The sequence below is a fragment of the Camelus bactrianus genome, chromosome 1 (genome assembly GCF_048773025.1).
Source record: "Camelus bactrianus isolate YW-2024 breed Bactrian camel chromosome 1, ASM4877302v1, whole genome shotgun sequence".
Lineage (NCBI taxonomy): Eukaryota > Metazoa > Chordata > Mammalia > Artiodactyla > Camelidae > Camelus > Camelus bactrianus.
In genome coordinates, this window is record NC_133539.1 from 49653996 (window position 1) to 49674557 (window position 20562).

The 20562-nt window shown below is 43.3% G+C and overlaps 1 protein-coding gene across 1 annotated transcript in view; it reads left to right on the top strand.

The window, feature by feature from the left end:
• PLCXD2 (phosphatidylinositol specific phospholipase C X domain containing 2) overlaps window positions 1–20562 on the top strand; it is a 46997-nt gene that overhangs the window by 14518 nt on the left and 11917 nt on the right. The window contains exons 2-3 of the mRNA XM_010970765.3: window positions 14537–14997; window positions 20119–20360. Coding sequence (XP_010969067.2) covers window positions 14537–14997; window positions 20119–20360 — 703 coding nt within the window. The remainder of the gene's footprint in view (window positions 1–14536; window positions 14998–20118; window positions 20361–20562) is intronic.

Genomic DNA, 20562 nt, shown 5'->3' on the forward strand with positions numbered 1-20562 from the left:
CTTGGTCTTGCTAAATTCATTTAATTGCATCTGAATAAAAGGTATTTGTAGAGTTGGAGATTGACCTAGCGCTGGGCTGTAATTTTGGTTCCTTTTGCTGGTTGGAATACAGAGCAGTTTTCTTTTCATCCGAGGCATCTGCTTCCATGCCAGGACTCTAATGCCTGAGCGCCCACGAGGGTGGTTGTGTTTGAAGGACTGCCTGCTAACCTGTTCCAGTTGAACAAGTCACTTTTTTTCCCCCAAGAACAGACATCTAGGAGGCTTTTTATTGACTCAGAACAAAAGCAACCCAGTGGTTTAAGTGGACGGTGTAGTAATCACTCAGCAAGGCTCCAGCAGAGAAAACGTCCTTCTGCCTCTCGGCGGAAAGACCGGCAGAGGCTTTTTGCAGGTGTGTGCTTGTCAGAAGCCTCGTCCTCCAGGGGAAATGTGTTTTCCTTCACTTTGCCCGCTGTGTGTAATGTACAAATTTCCTGTAAACCCATCATTTCGTGTAATTTAGATTCCTCCTTGTTGGATTTTCCCTCCTCCTTTTTCCCCTGTCCTCTGTCAGAGCTCCTGGCTTAGCCCTTCATTTACAGGAGAGGGAAAAACCCTTCTTGTTCTGAGGGGATCTAGCTGAGGAGCTTCCCTGGATCTCAGCCATTCGGCTGTTTGTCAAATGAATCTTAAAATAACCCTGCCCTGTGGAAACTTTCAGCCGAGCTAAGTGATTAGGAAGGTGTTTTTCTTTTTTCAAAGTCTTCACAATATATTTCATAGAAATGTCCCAAAAAGCAATGAAATGCCAGTCATTTTGGAGTGAAGGGAACTGTCACCTAAATGCTAAACAAGAAATGAGCTACTGGCCGATGTGTTCAATCAGCGTGGTGCAGATCCAAGAAGTTGGTCCTCTTGAAAGTGAGAATCCAAGTCGGTGTGAGGGGAGAGAATTTCTCCAGCAGTTTGATGGAATTCTCGGATGAGCCAAAAATAAATAAATGCCACTGTCAGGCCTGGGAATAATTTGATTTTTTGCAAATATGATGAGTTAAATCTACAAGCACATTTTCTCCTGAAGTGTAGCAAGTATAAAAGAAATGTCTTATTTCTTTCCAGTGATTAATGATCCTTGTTAAAATAGGGTCATAAATTCCTTTAATTAGCTGTTCATAAGTTAGAATCCTTCGACTCTTAAGATAGAAGAGACCCTGAAGTTCATTTCACCCACCTTCCTAAATCTGCAAAAGGAGAAACTGAGCTCCAGTCTGAACTTAAAAGCTGAAGTTCATACAAGTAATCAGAGCAGACCCAGCACTGGGATTCAAGGCTCTGAGCTGTGGTAACTGCAAAAAAACCAAAAAACCAAAAAACAAAAAACAGTTGTGTCCTCAACTGAGAGAAGGTTAGAGTGCCCTCGTGTGTCCCTACATGGAAATTCTTCATGTCTTTATAAAATTTAAAATCACTTTAATCTCTCCGTCAATTTTCCTGCCTTGGGGTAAGGGTCAGACATTTAGCTCTGAAAACAAACCCCGTGATCAGCGTGTTACCGGAAGTAAATGCACAGTGCATTTGACCTGCTTCATCTGTGAGGATCTGGAGGCAATAACGTCATCCCTGGAGTAGATTTGTGTGGATCCGGCTCTGACAGACCTGGGTTTGTGTCTCAGGCAGCCACCCTGAACTAGTTGCAAAAATCAGTCTGAACCTCAGTCCCCTCATCTGTAAAATGCAGATAATTCCTGCCCTGAAGGGCTGTGGCAGAGATCAAATGAGATCACGTAAGTAAAGCCTGACATTTGGTATACAATAAACACAACTGAAGTTGTTATTCATTATCAGACGTGAGCCTCCACCAAGGATCACTCGCAAGTTCACAATGAAGGAACTGAAGTGAAGACGCTAGGGAGTAAACAGAACGTCCTTGGGATGCTTTTAGCTCTTGGACTAAGAGGTTTCCATGAGCGCTGAGGGCAGAGAGAGTACATTTTGAAAGAAATACATACTGAATAAATGATTCCTCCTAAATAAATTCTTCCTTCAGATGGGCAAGTCTGAATGGAACTAAGCCCAATGGCTTTCCCTCAGATGAAATCTCTTTCAGAGGTGACACCTGATCTTTGGCACTAAGGGCCCAGCAGTCAAAGAAGAAGACTCTGCTCTGAAAGAAAAGGTTTGAAAACTGGAATTTTCTTAGGGCATTGGTCCAGTTTTTTTAGAAGTCGTTATTGAGAGGGTAACCATATTAAAATCAGTAAAGAACAGAAGTGAAAAACAACAGCTGGATGAATTCATCCTTTGATTTTCGTTTTCCTTAACTCTTTGTTTTAGGAAATAAGCTATCTCAGCCTAAGCGTTGGGCAGAGTGGCACTAAATCCAGTCCTTTTGCCCCAGAGAACTTTCAAAGGTTCCCCCTCCCTCCAGTAATTCTGACAGCCATCTTTTTCACACATGCGGGAGGGAGATATCATTATGTACAGTAATACAAGGAGACCTGACCTTTAAATGTCAGCGGAAGTGTGGAGTCTGGCTATTCTGTCTGCATCTTTCTTCACTAGCTTATTGGAGAGTTGAGGGAAATAGTCCGATAATAGTGTGTAAGGGGGGAGGGGAGGGGAGGGGACGGGCGAAGGGACCCCCACCTCCACCTGTGCCTCCCTCTTTGTTTTCACCTAACCAGGGGAAAGGAAATTGGACTGGACTCCGTCATCCAAATACTTATCCTGGACACCACCATCGCTGGAAGGTTAATGTAGATGATCACATTGCAAGAGCAGATGAAAGGCTGCTTAGTTTGCTCGCCTCGCTCCTGAGGCCCTGCATCCTTTGGGGGAATCTGTTACCTTCACATGAGACAAAGACAGCACGTGAGGCCGAGGCATTTATTACTGATTGGAAGTTCATTCTCCGCCCGGCGCGTGGATGTGAAGGATGGGAGTTGCAGCCCCTGGGCGTCCGCGGCCCTCCGGGTGCTGGGCGGCGCGTGCGCACGCGGCGGTGACAGCGGTGGACCGTGCGGGACTCGTCCCCGCAGTGTGCGGCGTGAGCTGGGCTCCCTTTGTGGGCATAAATCTGTAGTCAGCGAAGGAAAAGATACTCTGTGCCTCATACTTGGAAGTCCATATTTGTGTGGATTAAACTGAACAATACGTTTTCTAGCTGCTGTAGTTACAACACCCCATTCCTGATTTTCATCTCATTTTCTACTTTATGCTTTTGTCCTTTTAGACATCGTTTTTCTCCTTAGACTGCCCCCCCCAACCTATGCATCTTGCTTATCGATGCTTATATAATTAGCCTTTGTGGTCCAGTTTTAACTCCAGCATACCTTGGGAAAGGTCTTTCATGAAGGAAGTCCATCTCAACCAGAGGAGCCTCCTCTTGTACGTTTCCACCTTCCTGTCCCTTTTATGTGACATTGCCCACTCCCCCACGAGGTCTGCCCCTGCCTGCAGGATCTGGGCCGGGCACTGGGTAAGATGAAGCAAGGAGTGACGGTCCTGCAGAAGAGAGCTCATGGTAGGATGGAGCCTGAAAACAGGGATGGACCAAGACATGTGTTTGCTTCCAACAGGTTAATATTATGGCTTCACACTGTCACTTAAAATATATGAATTCTTGGGGGGAGGGTATAGCTCAGTGCAGGAGTGCCTGCTTAGCATGCACGAGGGCCTGGGTTCCATCCTCAGTCCCTCCATTAATAAATAAATAAATAAACCTCATTACCGCCCCTCCCCACAAAAAAAAAAAAAAAAAAACCCTAAAAATATATGTCATGGCTTATAGAGAAATGTACAGGTGAAATTGTACCATATCTTTGAAAACGCCCCAGGTCTCTCCTCAGCCCTGCTGCCCCTAGGATTCCCTCTCTCTTTCCCCTTCCCAGTCTCTCTCAGCCTTCCCTCCTGGCTCCCAACCTCCCTCCCCTTCCTCCGCAGAACAGTTTAGGTTTTTCTAAGCTTCTGTCTCCAAATGTGCACACCCCCACCCACTGCTTAATCCTGCTGCAAGTATGCAAAAGCCATTAATGCCAAAGATGAATATTTCAGTTGTGCTTGGCAAACAAAAGATACCACAGTTACCAGGACCTCTGCTTAGAGGGTAGCATGGACTGAAAATGACTTTTTTTTTTTCCTTATCACGTGTTCATATTCAAGATAAAGAGTTTACTATGTGAGTTAAAGAGAGCGCTCTCTCTCTTTTTAAACATCCTGCTCATTTTGCAAAGTGTCACTGGTGAAAACCTGCATCAGCTGGCACCAAATTGGCAGATGTCCCAGCGACTTTGACATCCCATGTTCATGGGTCCCTTCAGCCACTGCTCCGCTGCTGTGCCCCTCAGCGTAGCTCTCCCTGGAAGCCCATGGTGCTGCCAGAGCTGCTGTCAAGAGGCAGAGAGATGCGGGGAGGGAGGTGAGCTGGTGACAGCTTCCTCTGGAAGTCAGAGCCGAGCAGTAAGGGACCTGGAGTCCAGCTGGACCAATGCTCTTGGAAGGGCCATAGAGGGGTCCCTGCATGTTCCTTGTCACTGGTTGAGTCTGAGAGTGGACCCTGACGCTGAGGGAGTGAGCAGTTCCTAAATGGCTCTTCTTTGGAAACTCGACCTTGCTGAGAAGCTCCATGTGCAACTTAAGACATATGTTCTTAGTCATTTATAAAATTAAATAGTGGTCTCTCCAAACCTTAGGAGAATATCCAGAGTTCTTGATCGAATGACCTTGAGTGGGAATGTTTTGATTGCCTTATTTTTAGTACTTTTGAAAAAAATTTTTCTTAAAAATCACAGGTTCATTAAAACACAAACACTTTTAGTAAGACCGTGTGTTTGAGGGCCCAAACCTCATTTTTTTAGCTCATTTTCTAAGAAATATTGTTGAAAGATTTCTTAGAAGTTCTATGAAGATAGAGTCTTCTGGGCTGTATGTAAATCAAAGCATAAAATCCTCTTATTTTCTCAAAACAATTCAGCCCTTTAAAATGGATTAATACATCCCCACGCTGTCCCCAAAACTCTCCAAGAGGTGGGGACAGAATCAGGAAGAGCTGTGGTTCAGCTGGGCCTCTCATTTCTGATCCCAACTCCATTTGAGGTTTGTTCTCTCTTCCTCCTTAGGAGATGGGAGAACATTACTCTCTTTCTTTGACTTGGACCCTTAGCTTTTCTCTCTGTTTATAAAGCCCGATACTGTTCTGTCTTCTGCTGTTTGCACTGACTGTCGTTGGATCTAGTTGAGCCTTTGTTCCCTCCCAGACACATTCTTGTCATCGGAGTGGCCTAGCTTCATTAAAATAGAGTGTAAGCAAGATTTTTAGCACTTTTAGTATCCTCTTGTTGTAGTTTTTGGACAGGCAACAGTCTTTGCAGCTAAGGTCTTATTAATTTTCCCAGCATATTCTTGGTATGTATATTTTACATTAATTTAGAAAAATTGATTTGACATTCAATACCATATTTTATGCACTCGTTTCCTTGCAAGCTGCCTGCATTACTCTGGCCTCTCTTGACAGGGTATGGACTATTAATCAGAGACAGAATATGAGATTATAAATCATATGACCTAAAGTTCAAACTGAGCTAAAACAGGCAAGTCCTAAATGAACACTCTATTCCTAAACAGAAAAAGCATGCACATTCAGTGTATGTTGAGGACCAAGCTTGCAGTGGGCCAGCCCATCTTAATTTTGATAGAAGTATTTTGATGAAGTCCTAATAAAAAGCTGGAGTTTAGATGGCTCTTTTAAAAAATAAGCTCAAAACAATAATTGTCTTTAAAAGAAATTTTGCAGAATGATTATGTCTATCAGAATCTCTTTATTGATATTAGTAAAAATTCTTCTCTGAAACTGGATTTTTTCAATTCTTTTAAGCACACTTTTCTAAGTAAATGAAGCATGTTTTGTTTTGTTTTATTTTGTTTTGTTTTCCCTCCTGAATGAGAGTTTTATCTGGGTTTCATTTCGGTTGGGGCAGTTTTAGTGTCAACATATACTCGTCGACATGCACATAAATGCTTTAGCAACTGAGACACCGGTTCCAAACACCTCTGTAGGCATCCCCACTAGGAAGCTTTGCTATCTAAACATTTGCTGTAACAGCTTGTAAGATTTGTTTTACCTGGAATTCACGACTTAAATCAAAGATCTCATTATGGTGAATTCACACGTGTGGGCTAGCAGAAACATTCAAGTTACAGGTGGAGCCAGGCCAGAAGCTGGATAATGTGTTCCACCCCTGGCCCCACTGCTCTCCTGGTAGGCGCATTAGTGCTCTCAACTTACCACGTTACTGAGTGGAAGTGTCTTCTAAGAAAGTGAAGAGCCTGTGAATAAAATCAGTGAACCCAAGAGGACTGAACAGTCCATACATGCAAAGAAAAAAACCGAAGTGATAAAGCTCGTTGAGAGAGGTGGGCTGACATAAAGTGGTCATGCTCAGCTTCTAAGAATTGTGCACTAATATTTTCAATGTGTAGGAAAATACAGAAAAACTTCTGGAAGTATTACTTCAGATTACTGAAGAAAACTTCAGAAATACTGGCATTCAGTGTTTAAAATACTTTATATTTGGAAAGATTCTTTATGAATGGTTATATGAGTGTTTGAGTGTTTTAATGATATTTATTAAAACTGTAGGGTTTTTTTTTGATGGGTTAGGAAAGCATGACTGTTTTTCCATTTCAAATAATGGATTATAGGTTTTCATGCTCCAAAAATCTGCTCTCCAGCCTGCCTTTTGCAACAGATTGGATCTGGGTGGTGGAGGGGGCGGGGGATTGTGTGTTTATTTTTCTTTAGAAATCCCTTGAAGATATGTCATTCTATGATGTTAAAAATTAAAAGTTCAAGAATACCCTAGATTCTTTCTCCTATATTTTCAAATTGTATAAACACTGACTTGATTTATTCCTCAGTTCTTGACATAGGAGCAGACTAGAGATCACTTATAATTTTACTTTTAGTGCCCGTTTATATTTAACCTGTATAGTACTGTGATTTGAATTTATTCCTTTTGATGTTGATCCTGGATGTAACCTAAAATAAATCCCTTTAAACTGCAAACTTCATTTTTCTCAGGTAACTGCCACACGAGATCCCTGAAGATAAATATTTAATGAGGTTTCACAACATTATTTAAAAATCAGAATTATTTTTTTCTCAGGTAGTATCATTCAAGTAGAAGATGACACAGATTCCTTAATAATGAAAAGTACTACTATTACTAATAATAACATGTTTGAGCTCATTCTGCTGGCCAGGGACTCTTCTGAATGCTTACTCGAGTTGATCATTTAACCTTTACTATAAACCATTGATTTCTGTACTGTTGTCCCCATTTCACAAATGAGGAGACCGAGGCACAGCATTTCAGTCACATAGCCAGTAAGCAGTAGAGCCAAGATTATGAATTTAGGCAGCCAGGCACCAGAACCCATGCTCGTAACCACTGTGGGAACCTCCCTTTAGTTTTTCCGGGGTTGTGGTGATTCATTAAGTTAGGGCTCAGGGCTCACCATTTGTAAATCTCTTCTTGCTGAACTGGTATCTTGTAAACTACAACCCTGGGTTTTTCAGGGCTGGTAGGTTTGATGAGTCTGGAGATGCCAAGTGGGAATATTTAAAGGATCACTGGAAAAGAGAGAACTGAGTTGGTTGGGAACCATTAGTGTCTAGAGGCAGGGGGCGTGAACAAAACCTTATGATGCCGGGTCAACTTATGGATGGTGTCCAGTGGGAAACAGTTATTGGAGGCATTGAGAGACATGCCAATTAAGGATAAAAGAGGTGCAGGGGCTGAGATCCAGCCCAGACAAATCAGATGTCCATTTGGCTGCCAGGGAGCTCAGTCTAGAGTGATATTTCTCAACCTTTGTTTCTTTATTGCCATACTAAGTCTTTCTAGCCATTTCTACCCTGCTCACCTCCCCCACAAAAATGAAATTTTATCACAGATATACTATACAGTATCTGTTTAGATACTCTCTATATACTTTATACATTAAAAGAGTAAGATTTTTTCATCCCCCAAGAACCAATTTTTGTTCCCTTGGGGCAGTGTCACCCCACTGAGAGTGCATAGCCTAGAGGCACCAACAGCCTGAATGGTGTGAGTAAACACAGGGTGGGAGGGTGGCCGTCAGGAAATGGACTTGGAGGGGGCTGACGGGCTTCAACGTTAAAGGGCCCATCAAAAGGCAGACTAGTACCTAAGGGAGGCGAGGAAAAGAGATTTTCTTAATTAGACGTTGTTTGTCCTGGGGTCACCATCCCCACCTCCTCGGATGCCACCCAGAGATGAGACAAAGATTTTCGCTCTTTCTCATATTCTTCGTTGAACTCTTGTCTCATTCTTCCTCCATGGCTCTAAGTATAGTTGTTGCAGAATCTGAAATGCCATTGTGTTGTGATGATATATATCATTTCAGGGTATGTGATTTGAATTCCTTTTGTTTTATTTAGAGACCAGGTTCCTAAGAAGCTTGCTTTAAATTCTTTTTGATTGAGTCCAGCAAAATGGCTCCAATTCCAATTTGCAAGAAGTGGGTAATGAAAGTACTTTAACTAAAAACTCTTGTGTGCTCACTTGAGATCACCTAATTCCCAAATTGCAAACCTTAGAAAGAGTCAAGCAGCAACTGGTGTTTCAGATAACGAGCAAACTGGCTGTCCCTGGTCCTTACAAGGCCAGCTCATTTCTCCTACCTGGTCCCTTAGAAATAACCCTAACACTGGGTAAACATCTTGCTAACCTTTTCTCATTCAAATGTCTCTTTCCTTGTGATTTTGCTGCCTCAGTGACTTTATTCTGAACTTTGTAACCCAGCACACCTCTTAAGAGCCCTAATTTACCTTAAATATCCTCATCTAATTATGTACTAGAAGGCATGATAAAGAAAGCAAGGCACCCCATTATTTTTCTTCTCCACAAACAAGCTATGGTTATTCATCTGGTTAAAGGGTAAGAGGGATTCCTAGAACAGGAAGGACGGTGAAGAGAGTTTCTATCCAGATATGGGAAAGGCAGGCCACCAGAGGTTATTATTTAAAGATTTTAAAGTACTAGAAGACCAACCAGAGAAGCTGATCGTTAGAAGTCAGAGAGCTTGTTGGCAAAGAAAAATCTTACAGCTACGGCAGCGGGTGTCAAAACTGGGTGCCTCATGGAAACACCTGAGGAGCTTTTCAAGTTTTCCATTCTCAACTCCCACCCCAGGCAGATTCTGACTCCATGGGTCTCGGGTAGGATCTTGGACACTGATATTTTTTAAAAGCTCCCCCAGGGGATTCTGATGTGCATCCAAGGTTGAGAATCACTGCTTTAGATTACAAAGTGCTTTCACATATATTGTCCAGGGTTTTGTGTCCATAAAGAGAGGAAACAACATTTTTTAGTGCCTTTTGTGGTAATTGTGAAAATGAAAGGATTCCCGAAAAATGTTTCCAAAAATTGGAGGAAAAAGCCTCAACTTTGTAAGGCTAAAATTAGGGATGGTATCAATCCATGGAGTGTAAAACATTAATGAAGGGCCTGAATATTTCCGTATTTCCGGCTCTGTGTGGAATATTCTTGAGATGACAACAAAATTCCCTACCCAGTAAAGTCTGAGAGTAGCTACCCAATATTTGATGCCTATTATTTTCTAAAACCTTATTTAGTCCATTCTATAAATGAGAAATAATAGAGAAGAGAAGCAGAACATTTGTTGTTAGTCAAAAAGTTTGTTAAAAATATCGTGTTAATATTTCCATGTGCATTTTGGGGCTGTGCACATGACCTGCATGTACAGACAGACGATATGCCTGGACAGTGATCTTACAGCTTTCAGAGGGTTGTAATTAACAATTCTGCAGGTAAAAGTGGCAGCTGACAACCTTGGTTGCAGCTGAAGGATGAAGTAGAGCCCACTCTGGGCGCTCAGACTGGGGGAAAAGAGAAGTCGAGTCACAGTGAGGCAGAAGACAAGTAAGCTGTGATCAGAAAGTAGGATACTGCATTTTGAGATTTTAGAAGTGGGTGATGACAAAGCTTGGGCTGTGACCAAGAGAGTGAGTGGCAGCTACTGTCAATAAGGTAGAGGCTAAGCTATCATTCTGTGTCAACCAATAAGATGGTGTGGAGCAGCAGTACCTCAGATAGAGGAAAGAAAATCTTCCAGAGCCTAAGTATTTAAGATAAGGAATTTCAATTAATCACCCCTCCTCCTTCTAGTTTCTAGCTAACAGAGAAAAACTAATAATAACAATAGTTAGCATATACTGTGTATCAGCATTGTTCCAACCACTTTTCATACATTCCAATATTCACAATTTGTGCGACAATTGATACTATCATGCCCATTTTACAGATGAAGAAACTGACACATAGCGTAAGCAGCTTGCCTGATGAGTTATAAATGTTGGTAGACAGAGTTGGGGTGAGAGAATAGTTTACGGAAGCTGTCAGCAAAAGAAAGTGCATAGAGTCCAGGAGGGGGAACGCCTGCAATGCACGTGTATTGCACACCAGCAGACACCAGGTGCATGTAAAGGCCTGGTGAGAGATGAGGCTGAAATAAAGCATTGGAGTCATACTGAAGAGAGTCCTAAACACCAGTGTCCAGAGTTTGAACCTGATTGGGAAGGAGGAGGGAAATGACATGATCAGCACTGTATCTTGAGGTGGTTGATTTTTGAATGTCAGCAAATTGAAGACAGACTGGACTGAAAGGACAAGTTAGGGTTCTTTTGGTCCGGATTACAGAACAGGTAAAAAGAGGGTGGCAGTTGAAGGTTAAAGGAAGAGTCATGTTTCACGGCTGTTGTAAAACTCAAATGCAAAGTTTTGGTAGCTGGTTGGATGAAGGGGGCAAGGGGCAGGGAAGGATTTAAATAGAATCCAAGGTTTTAAGTCTGAGTAACTGAGTGAACTGTTGGTAGAAATCCAGAAGAGGCACTTTGCGAGGGTGATAGGGACAGCGTAAGTTGCTGGACTTCGAAAATCTGTGTTTTGTCTTGTGAGCAGGCAGGCAGGGTGGAAACACAGCAGGAAGTCAGAAACTTTAAATTTGGAACTCCGGAGAGTCTGGGCTAGAAATGAAACTTTTGTTTTGCTTTGGTTTTTTGGGGGGGGAGAGGTAATTAGGTATTATTATTATTATTATTATTATTATTATTATTATTATTATTATTGTTAATTTAATGAAGGTACTGGGGATCAAACCCATGACCTTGTGCATGCTAAGCATGCGCTTTACCACTGAGCTATATACCCTCCCCTCTTAGAAATGAAACTTTTGGTGTCTGCATAATGGTGCTGTGGTCAAAAAAAAAAAAAAATGGGAAGTGGATGAAATCTCTGAGGGTGTTTAATAAAGACCGTTGGAAAACATTTAAACTGGGGGACAAGAAGGAGGAAGAGGAGCCAGCAAAGGAGGCCAAAGGAGAGTGGTAACAGACCGATAGGAACACCTAGAAGTATGCGTCATGGATCACAAGGGAATGGAAGTTTCCAGAAAAGAGCTGACTTAGCAAACCCTCAGAGAAACCAAGAATAATAAAGCCATTTGGAGTCGTTGATTCCAAGGTTATACGGATCAAGAATAGCAATAGAGGGAAAGAAGATGGCCTCAAGCGGGAAGGAGGGAGATCAGGGGAGACAGAGGCCGCAGGACTGGCCTCTGTTGCAAGAGGGAGGAAGAAAGAGAAGACAGTGGCTTCAAGGGGTAAGACGTGATGGAAAGCGCTTGCTTTGTTCTTATGATAAGGAGGACCACTTAAACCTAGTTTAGACAGAGAGAAAGGAGCACAGAAAGGGATGAGTGGAGATGCCTAGGCACTGCCAGGGAGTGGCGTCAAAAACACTTCCCATGGCAGAAGTCACAGTGGGATGAGGTCCTGCACTGGTTTCTGACCTTATCATAAAACAAGCCAGAACTCATGGGAGCTGCTATCCCTCCCAACCCTGCACAGCACTCCTCTTAGACAACAAGGTGAAGACCGAACAAGGTGAAGACCAGTAGAGCAGGGGCTTCCACCTCTTCCGGGGGAAATTCCTGGCATGAATTTAGTCCATACATCCCAGGGCAGAGGAGGAGGAGAAGCCTTGAAGACTTTGAAGAGTAAAATACCTTCTTTCAGGTATAGGAAGAAGAGGAAACTGATTATAAATCTAGGGGGTAAAATACTAAGATTTTCTTTTTATAAGTACTATTTGCACATTGTATAACTTGTAAATACTCTGTGTGTGGGGATGGGAGACATTTTTGTCTCGTTTTTGGAGAAATAAGTAGTCAAATGCACTTAAGAAATTTAATGTTATTTTTCTCACTCTATGTGAATGAGGCCAAAAACTTCCTGGGGAAAAAAAAAGTACAAAGGCAAAAATATTGATAGCGGTTAATGAATGATTGCTGGCTTTGATGGCTGTAGTTTTAGGTAGGGCAACTGCTATAAAACAGTCAGCAAGCGATCTGCTCCAGTGTCCTGTCCTTTCCTGTCAAGGGGAGGAAAGTGGGCAGTTCTGGGCATTGGAGGTCAGAATGGAAACGGGAGCAAAGAGATGAAGAGAGACTCTGTGTTCCCAGGGGATGTGCACACCTTCCCTCATCCATGGAATGGGCTGGGTACCACGTGTGTCCCTGTGTATTCAGAAATGGTCCCTTGGGCCCCAGCACTGTCTCACTGCTGCACAATCCTCAGATGCAGAGAAAAGCCTTAGAGGTTGTTAGCACATCTCCCTCTGGACATGAAACTGGGCTCAGCACCAACAAGAGAATCCCAGAGGGGATTTGCCTCTCCTCCATGCTTGGGTAATGGCTATGCCCTGATTCCCAGGGAAGAATCAAGTTCAACGTACGCCTCGCCCAATATTACACACTCAAGCCCAAACAGCTGGGCTGCTGATAAAATCTAAAAAGAAGAGAGAACTGGCTGTTCTCCATCTATACATAATGTATTCATAATAAATCTCTCAATGAGGAGGTATAAAGATCTCCTGTTTCTGTGCAGTCCAGGGAAGCAGAGCGTTCAGCGTGTATCCAGTGAGTCTCGTTAACAGAGACAACCAGTATGGGAAATCCAAGGGGACTTGCTCCACGTTTCTATTAGTAACAGCAATTTTTTTTTAACCTGAAATGTGCTAGTAATTTTCTTGCTTGAAAAATTCACTTTGCCTAAGGATTAATAAATACGCTTTTTCTTAATAGTTATGGAATACCCTCCATGTTCTAAAGACTACATAAAAATAAAGCATCGCTTGTCACCATTTTTTCTTTTTTTTGCTTTATTTCTGAGAAGATAACACAGTAGAGCCATCCCAGAATGATTTATTTCCAAGTAAATGGAAATAATAAAACCTAAAGTAGTAGAGTTGTATAAAATCCTGTATTGTGTATGAAACACCTACTCTAAAATTTAGTAAAAATGATAACTGGTGACAGTCAAGAATATTCTATATGAACATGAGAATTTTGGCTCTAGTGTGGGCAGCAGTAGTTAAGAACAAGGTTGGCAGTGTCAGAACAAAGGCAGTTTCCTCCTAGATTTTGCTGGCAAAGTGCAGCCACCTGTATGGAGCCCCCGGGGTCAGGGCCAGTCACCAAGCCAACCAAATAATAATGGCTGACATTCGATAGAAACCAATGACACAATGAAAGGCATTTGTTCGAGTTAATTTTTACCTTCTTACTACTGAAGTATTTTCTCTCTATAGTTAGAAATGTGCCTCTCGTGGTCACTTAGACTTTACATCAGTAAGATCATCTCAGTCTCTGGGAGGATTCTTACCCTCTTTAAGGCAGAGAAATAGAACGTGCATTTGATTATTGAATAGCAGATATGGGCTATTAAGAGATGAGTTCAGAAAGAGGGACATCTAACTTACCCATGTTGAGCTCTTCAAAATGTTTCTCTTATCTGCCAAGAAACCATTCCTACTGACTTATTTTTACAATAGGAAAATAGTATATACAAAAGCATAAAAGGAAAATGTTGTGTACAGAAGCATAAAATTCTTTCCTGGAATTTAAATGCCTGCCCCAGCACTGCTGAGGTGGGCTCAGCAGTTCCCCACCTTCTGTGTCAGCACCTGCGTGAAGACAGCCCCTGCACCACCGGTGAGCATTTTTCTGTGAGCATCACCTCAGCAGCCTCTGGTTTGTCTCTATTACAAATAGTCTTCAGCACACATCTTTGTTCTTCCAAACATTAGTGTAGCTCTTTAGAATAGCTTTCCTGAAACAAAATTACTCGATCAAATGACATGAATATTTTAAAGCTCCTCTTTCCAAACACATTTTTAAATAGCTTTCCCAAAAGGGCATTTATTAATTTACCTTACACTAGCAATGTATGAAATTATGGTTTTACCCCGGGCTAAACAAGCTGCTAATGAGACTGCGTTCCTTTTATTTGTGTGTATTTCATTCCCAGCAAGCTTGAAGAGTCTTACAAGTATTCGTTTACGACATTCTGTGCGTGTGTTTGGCTCTTAATTCTTGTGGTTTTCTGATCAACCGGCTTACCCTTCCCAGCTCCAGGCTCAGCTGCTTTTTTCCCGTGTATTGCTTTGTGCAGGCTCCCATGATTCCTTCAGCTACTGGGTAGATGAAAAGTCCCCCGTGGGGCCCGACCAAACCCCTGCCGTCAAACGCCTCGCCAGGATCTCCTTGGTGAAGAAGCTCATGAAGAAGTGGTCTGTGACTCAGAACCTGAGCTTCCGAGAACAGCTGGAAGCTGGGATCCGCTACTTCGACCTGCGTGTGTCTTCCAAGCCGGGGGATGCCGACCAGGAAATCTACTTCATTCATGGGCTTTTTGGCATCAGGGTCTGGGATGGGCTGATGGAGATTGACTCGTTCCTCACGCAGCACCCCCGAGAGATTGTCTTCCTGGATTTCAACCACTTCTACGCCATGGATGAGGCCCATCACAAACGCCTGATTCTCCGGATCCAGGAGGCCTTTGGGAACAAGCTGTGCTCAGCCTGCAGTGTGGAGAGTATGAAGCTGCAGACGCTGTGGGAGAAGAAGTGCCAGGTAGGCGGGGACAGAGAAGAGCTTCCAAGGGCAAGAACGTAACTCTCTCTTTCTTGTCACTGGCTCTAAGACAGCTCCCTCCAGGGCTCTTGGGCTAGAAGGCATAGATTGTTTGGTATAACGAAGATCTGTGCATTGGTTCTTGGGCTCTAGGACAGCATCAAGGGCTCCCCTGGGCACCGTTGAACTGGGATTAACACCTGCCAAATATTCATAACTCGTTGGGCAACCTGTTGAGCATCTCAGTTGACGCTGGATGGCCTGGCCAGAACCAGCCCAAGGCACAGTTGTGAAATAGGACCAGTTGGCCATTACCATTACCACCCATCTCCAAGTGAGTCCATTTTCACCCTCATAGTTCCCCTTAGGGATAGTCTATTCCATCCTGCCTTCAGCTCAGTGTCAGATCATCCCTGCCAAATAGCAGTTGGTAGGTAAGTGCATTGGCTGACAAAGGCGTGTGAAGTAGTTCCTCTTGGGTGTTAACAGTTAACACTGAAAAGGCTGTCTTCACGGGGTTTGGGTCAGAGGGGGAGACGGAGTTAAGGAAGGAAGAGGCCACAAAGGGATGAAGGCTGGCAGAGCACCCCCAGGTCGAGAAGGGCCCTAACTTTGACCCGTGAAGGACAGACTCTGGAAAAAAGAGTGTGGGCCTCGGATATATTCTGCTGTGGTCCCAGAGGATGATGGATAGTGCGAGAGGAGAGCTTCAGGAATGGTCAGGCTCTGATATATACTCTCTTTAAAAAAGGAAAATAAAAAAAAAAGGTGGGGTCTGGTACAGCTCAGTGGTAAAGCTCATGCTTAGCCTGCACAAAGTCCTGGGTTCAATCCCCAGTACTTCCATTTAAAAAAACATTTTTTTTAAAGCAAGTACCTTTCATTCACAGTTGCTCCCTTACACATAAGTGCATTAGCCAAAACATCTTAAAGAGGCAGTTATTTTGAACTAAGGAAATAACTTTTCATTAGAAATCAATTAAAGATGATTCATCTGCAAATACATGTTGAATACCAAGTAGGTGCCAAGCACCATTCTAAGCCTTTGGGATAAATCAGTAAATGAAACAAAGATCCTTGCCTTATGGAGATTTCATTGCGGTGAAGGGAGGTAGGTCATAGATAATAAACATGATAAATATACTTTATATAATGTTAGGAAGTAATAAGAGTGATGGGAAAAGAGAGCCAAGCATGGTCAGGGTTCTGTGGGCTGGAGGATTGGTCACAGTTTTAAATAGGTTGATCAGGGTAGCCCTCATTGGAGGGAGTTAACCTGTTGAGGGAAGAGCTTTCCCAGCAGAGGAAGCAGCCAGTGCAGAGCCCCGACGCAGGAGGGTACGTGCCATCTTTGAGGGAAAGCGGGGCCGGCCGTGGGTCTGGAGCGCAGACCAGCGGAGGAGGCTGGGCAGGGATGATGGGTGATCGTGGGGCCTTGAGGGCACGCTGAGGACTCGGCTTTTACTCGAGTGAGGAGGGCTCTGAGCACAGGGTGCTGTGAGCTGACTTGGGCTTTGATGGTATCCCTTTGACTGCTGGGAAGAAATCTGGAGCAGAGACAGCTGGGGAAGGAGGGAAGCCAGGGAGGAGACCCTCAGTGGGAAGTGGCCGGATTTTGAATCTGTCAGAAGGAGGAGCTAACAGGGTTTCCTAACTGTTGCGACTGGGAGGATTTAAGGGTGTTTCCCGGCCTTGGCCTGAGTGCCGGGAAGCCAGGTGGCTTCCCACGCCCGGAAACGTGCTAAAGGTCTGACTGCACTGAGACTAATGAGTTAACGCTTAGCATCTGGTAAGGTTGATCTAAGCTGTATTCCGTCACTACTATTTTGCCAGATATTTATCACACCTCTCCCCTAAACCTAAATTTATATCTGTGCAGACTCCTGGGTCTAATTTGGAGAGATTTTTTTTCCCCAGTGAAATCTCTTACGATATTAAATACTGGTAATAACAAGAATAATAACATTTACTGAGCCTTTGCAATGTACAAAGTACTGGAATTCATTTAATCTTCTCAGCAACATTACGACGTAGGTATTTCATTATCATCCTCATTTTACAAGTGAGAAAACTGAGGCAGGGAGCAATTACGCAACTTGCAAGGGAACATTGTCAGTGAGCCTCCAGGGCCAGGACTGAATCACAGGAGTGGGGCTCTCCAGCGTTCCCACAGCATGCAGGGCTCGCCCAGGGCTGTTCACATGTTTTGGTGATTTTCACAAATAGTGTCATTGATTATGCTAATAAAAACACTTCCTCTTTATTCATGAACCTCTGTTATCAGAGGGTCTCAGAGGGTTAGCAGAATGGGAGAAAGGGAAGATCTGTAAGAGAGCTTTTGAATACTAGGATTCAGGTGAGGTTAAATTGGAGTACGGCTAAATTTATAAACAGATATCTATTATAAATATAGTTTTATAATTTTATACACAGTAGTCTGCATGGGCTGCCACATTGCATATAAAATCATTTTGAAGTTTGTAAGAATAACAGGTAATTGCAGGAATAATGGATCATGTGGACAGTGAATTTCTGGCAGAAGAGTGAAGATCTATTATAGTTTTTAAGTATGGCTAATCTGTGTCATCCAACTACAGACACTCCTAAAATTATGAAGGAAAGAGACTGTGATGACATGTCATCAACTTGATTCTAGGATTTCTCTGTTCTCCTTTTCTCAAATTTTCCCTGCCATGTCTCTTCTTAAAAGCTAATCAAAGAGATCTCAGAGTCCTCAGTCATCCCCCTCCTGCTGGGGCCGTGCCATGCTGATGGTTAAACCTTAAGTATTCATCATGTAATGAGCTGCCTTGCATGTAATCCCCAGAGTATTTTATTACTACAATTTGACAGCAAGAAGTGTACCACCATTCAGTCACATTTCATTTACTCAGTATGCAATTACATCCCAGCTCACGGGTATGCGTCTGTACGTTAGTGACATGGTTTCTGAGGATTTAATTTATAGCTTGGCAGTGTTTAGACTCTTAACGAGAAGGTAAGAGTATATGACACTAGTAAAATATAAAACAGCTGATTTATACAATCACAAGACAAAACTGCCTCAAATGTATATTATATGAAGAAAAGGGTTTTGTGGTCCACCAACTGAAAAACAGTACATAATATAAATCTACATCCCAGGGGCCCATGTATAAGCACCATCAAAATAAGAAGAGGTCAGTTTAAGAATAATTCTTAAAGGAAATGAGATTTAAAATCTGAGCCTCAAGAGACAATCTGCACATGAATTGATGAGCTGGAGGGAAGAATATCTCAAGAAAAATCCAGCAGGGCAAGGTCGGGAGCTCGATGCAAAATGCAGGCCCTGAGCCAGTGTTAGTGCCCCCAGAATTCTGTAGGATGAGTTGGTCTGCTAGGACGACCTCCTACTGTAAACAGAAATTCTCCCTCTAACCTTCGGGATCAGATTGCTCGAGAAGGGATCTTGGGGAAAGGCAGAAAGCCGCTTTTGTATAATTTGTACTTTTTACTCGTTTTCCAGGGCAGAGTAAAGATCAGCACTGTCCTTTCCTCCCCTGACCCTAAGCTCGGCCCAGGAGGCACAGAAAATGGTCTGACGGGCCCTGACTGAGGATCACACAGCCTCCCGCCTCCCCAGCAGTCCCTTTCACAGCCCGGCTTTTCACACTTTCGGATGATGGAGACCCCAGCCTTCCAAACTAGCCAGTGACGAATGCTAGCCAGCAGGAAATCCTCCCCAATCTCCCAGGCAATCTGCTTATGATGAGCCTGTGATTAACCTCATTAACACACGTGTTTACCACCGACATCATGAGCAGTCCGTCAGACATTACGCAGAACCATTAAAAAACAAGAACAGCTATTAGCCTGTTCAGTGCACGGAGCCTGGTGCTCCGAGCTCGGCCTTCAGGAGCAGTCAGTCAGGCACCTTAGTCACGAGCTGCATGCGCCTGGAAATGAGACACACATTCAGAGCCCTCATCCTTGGGTGCCTGGAGGATTATGCTCTTGAGCCAGCTATCCGAGGACTGCAGTCCAGGGAGTATAAACGCACGCTGGACATTCCTCCAGGAAGGGATTCCTGGTGCCAGGAGGAGAAAAAATACAGTATTTCTGGAAACCCAAGCAGCAGAGCTCTGAATTGGGACAATTAAAATAGCAATTCCCTGTCCTTCAGCTGCGTCTCAGAAACTAATTAATGCTGTGGACGTGGCTCGCTAATTATTTTCAAAATCACCACCATCCTCAGAGGCCCTGCTGGAGGCCCATCCACTGACTCCAAGTGTTCCCCGACTCCCTCCCTCTCCTGGGAAGGGCAGTTTCAGAGTCAGCAGGCATGATTGAAGTCCTCCCAGATTAGTCCAGTGGGCTGATCTCAACCCCAAGAGCTGAGGGTCAATTTTGAGAGCATAGGAGGCACAACTTGTAGACAGGACTAACCACAGGGCTTCTCCAGCTGTGGTCCAAAGAGTCCCAAGGGAGGGTATGGGTGGAATTTAAGAAGTTTGTGAGTTTGGATGGGAGAAGCACTACATACTTCCTCTTAGCCTCTGGCTGGCCACTGATCATGAGTGTGGGCAGGCACCCATGGCAGAGCTGGCACCACCTGTGGCTTTGTCCCCATAGAAACCACAGATTTCCCGTATCACATTTCATTTAGTGCAGATATCTTGAAATATCACAGATCTTCATCATTCACTCAAAATTAGGGAAACTATTAGACTTACAGCAAAATGTTTTTGTTGACTGTGTTTATGATGAAGCACATACATTATTAATTTATTACAAATTTCACTAGTCTGTTGGTGGCCATATATCCATCTCATTGATTCTCCTTGTTATCCTGTTTGCTTTATTTTAAGCATTCATTTCAAGCAATCTGAGAAGGGGTCAGGATTTTACCATACTTCCAAAGGTGTTCATGACCCGAAAAAAGTTAAAAACCTTAGTGTTTGACATATAGCAAGTTCTTAAATCTTTGCTTATTGATTCTTCTAAAAAAAATTAACAATTCTTGAATTTCCACATGGGTTTGTATCTGTGTGCCTTTCCTCCTAGCAATCAGTGTAAAGCCAAGGAGTTAACGTTCAGCTTGTTCATAAATTGCCCTCCTTTATTTTTTTCTGAATATTTCAGGTTCTCATTTTCTATCACTGTCCCTTCTACAAGCAATACCCCTTCCTGTGGCCTGGAAAGAAGATCCCAGCGCCCTGGGCCAACACCACCAGCGTAAGCAAACTCATCCTCTTCTTGGAGACCACGCTGAGCGAGCGCGCCCCCCGCGGCTCCTTCCACGTCTCGCAAGCAATCCTCACGCCCAGGGTGAAGACCATCGCGCGAGGCCTGGTTGGTGGCCTCAAGAACACTCTGGTCCATAGGTGAGAATTTGCTTCCATCCCATGAGCAAGGGTTAAAAATTTTTTTATCTTGAGTCTCTTCTGAATAAATAGCAGTAAAACCATATATTGTTTTTTCATTGAAGTATAGTCAGTTTACAATTTCTGGTGTACAGCACAATGCTTCAGTCATACATGAATATGAATATATTCGTTTCCATATTCTTTTCACCATAAGCTACTA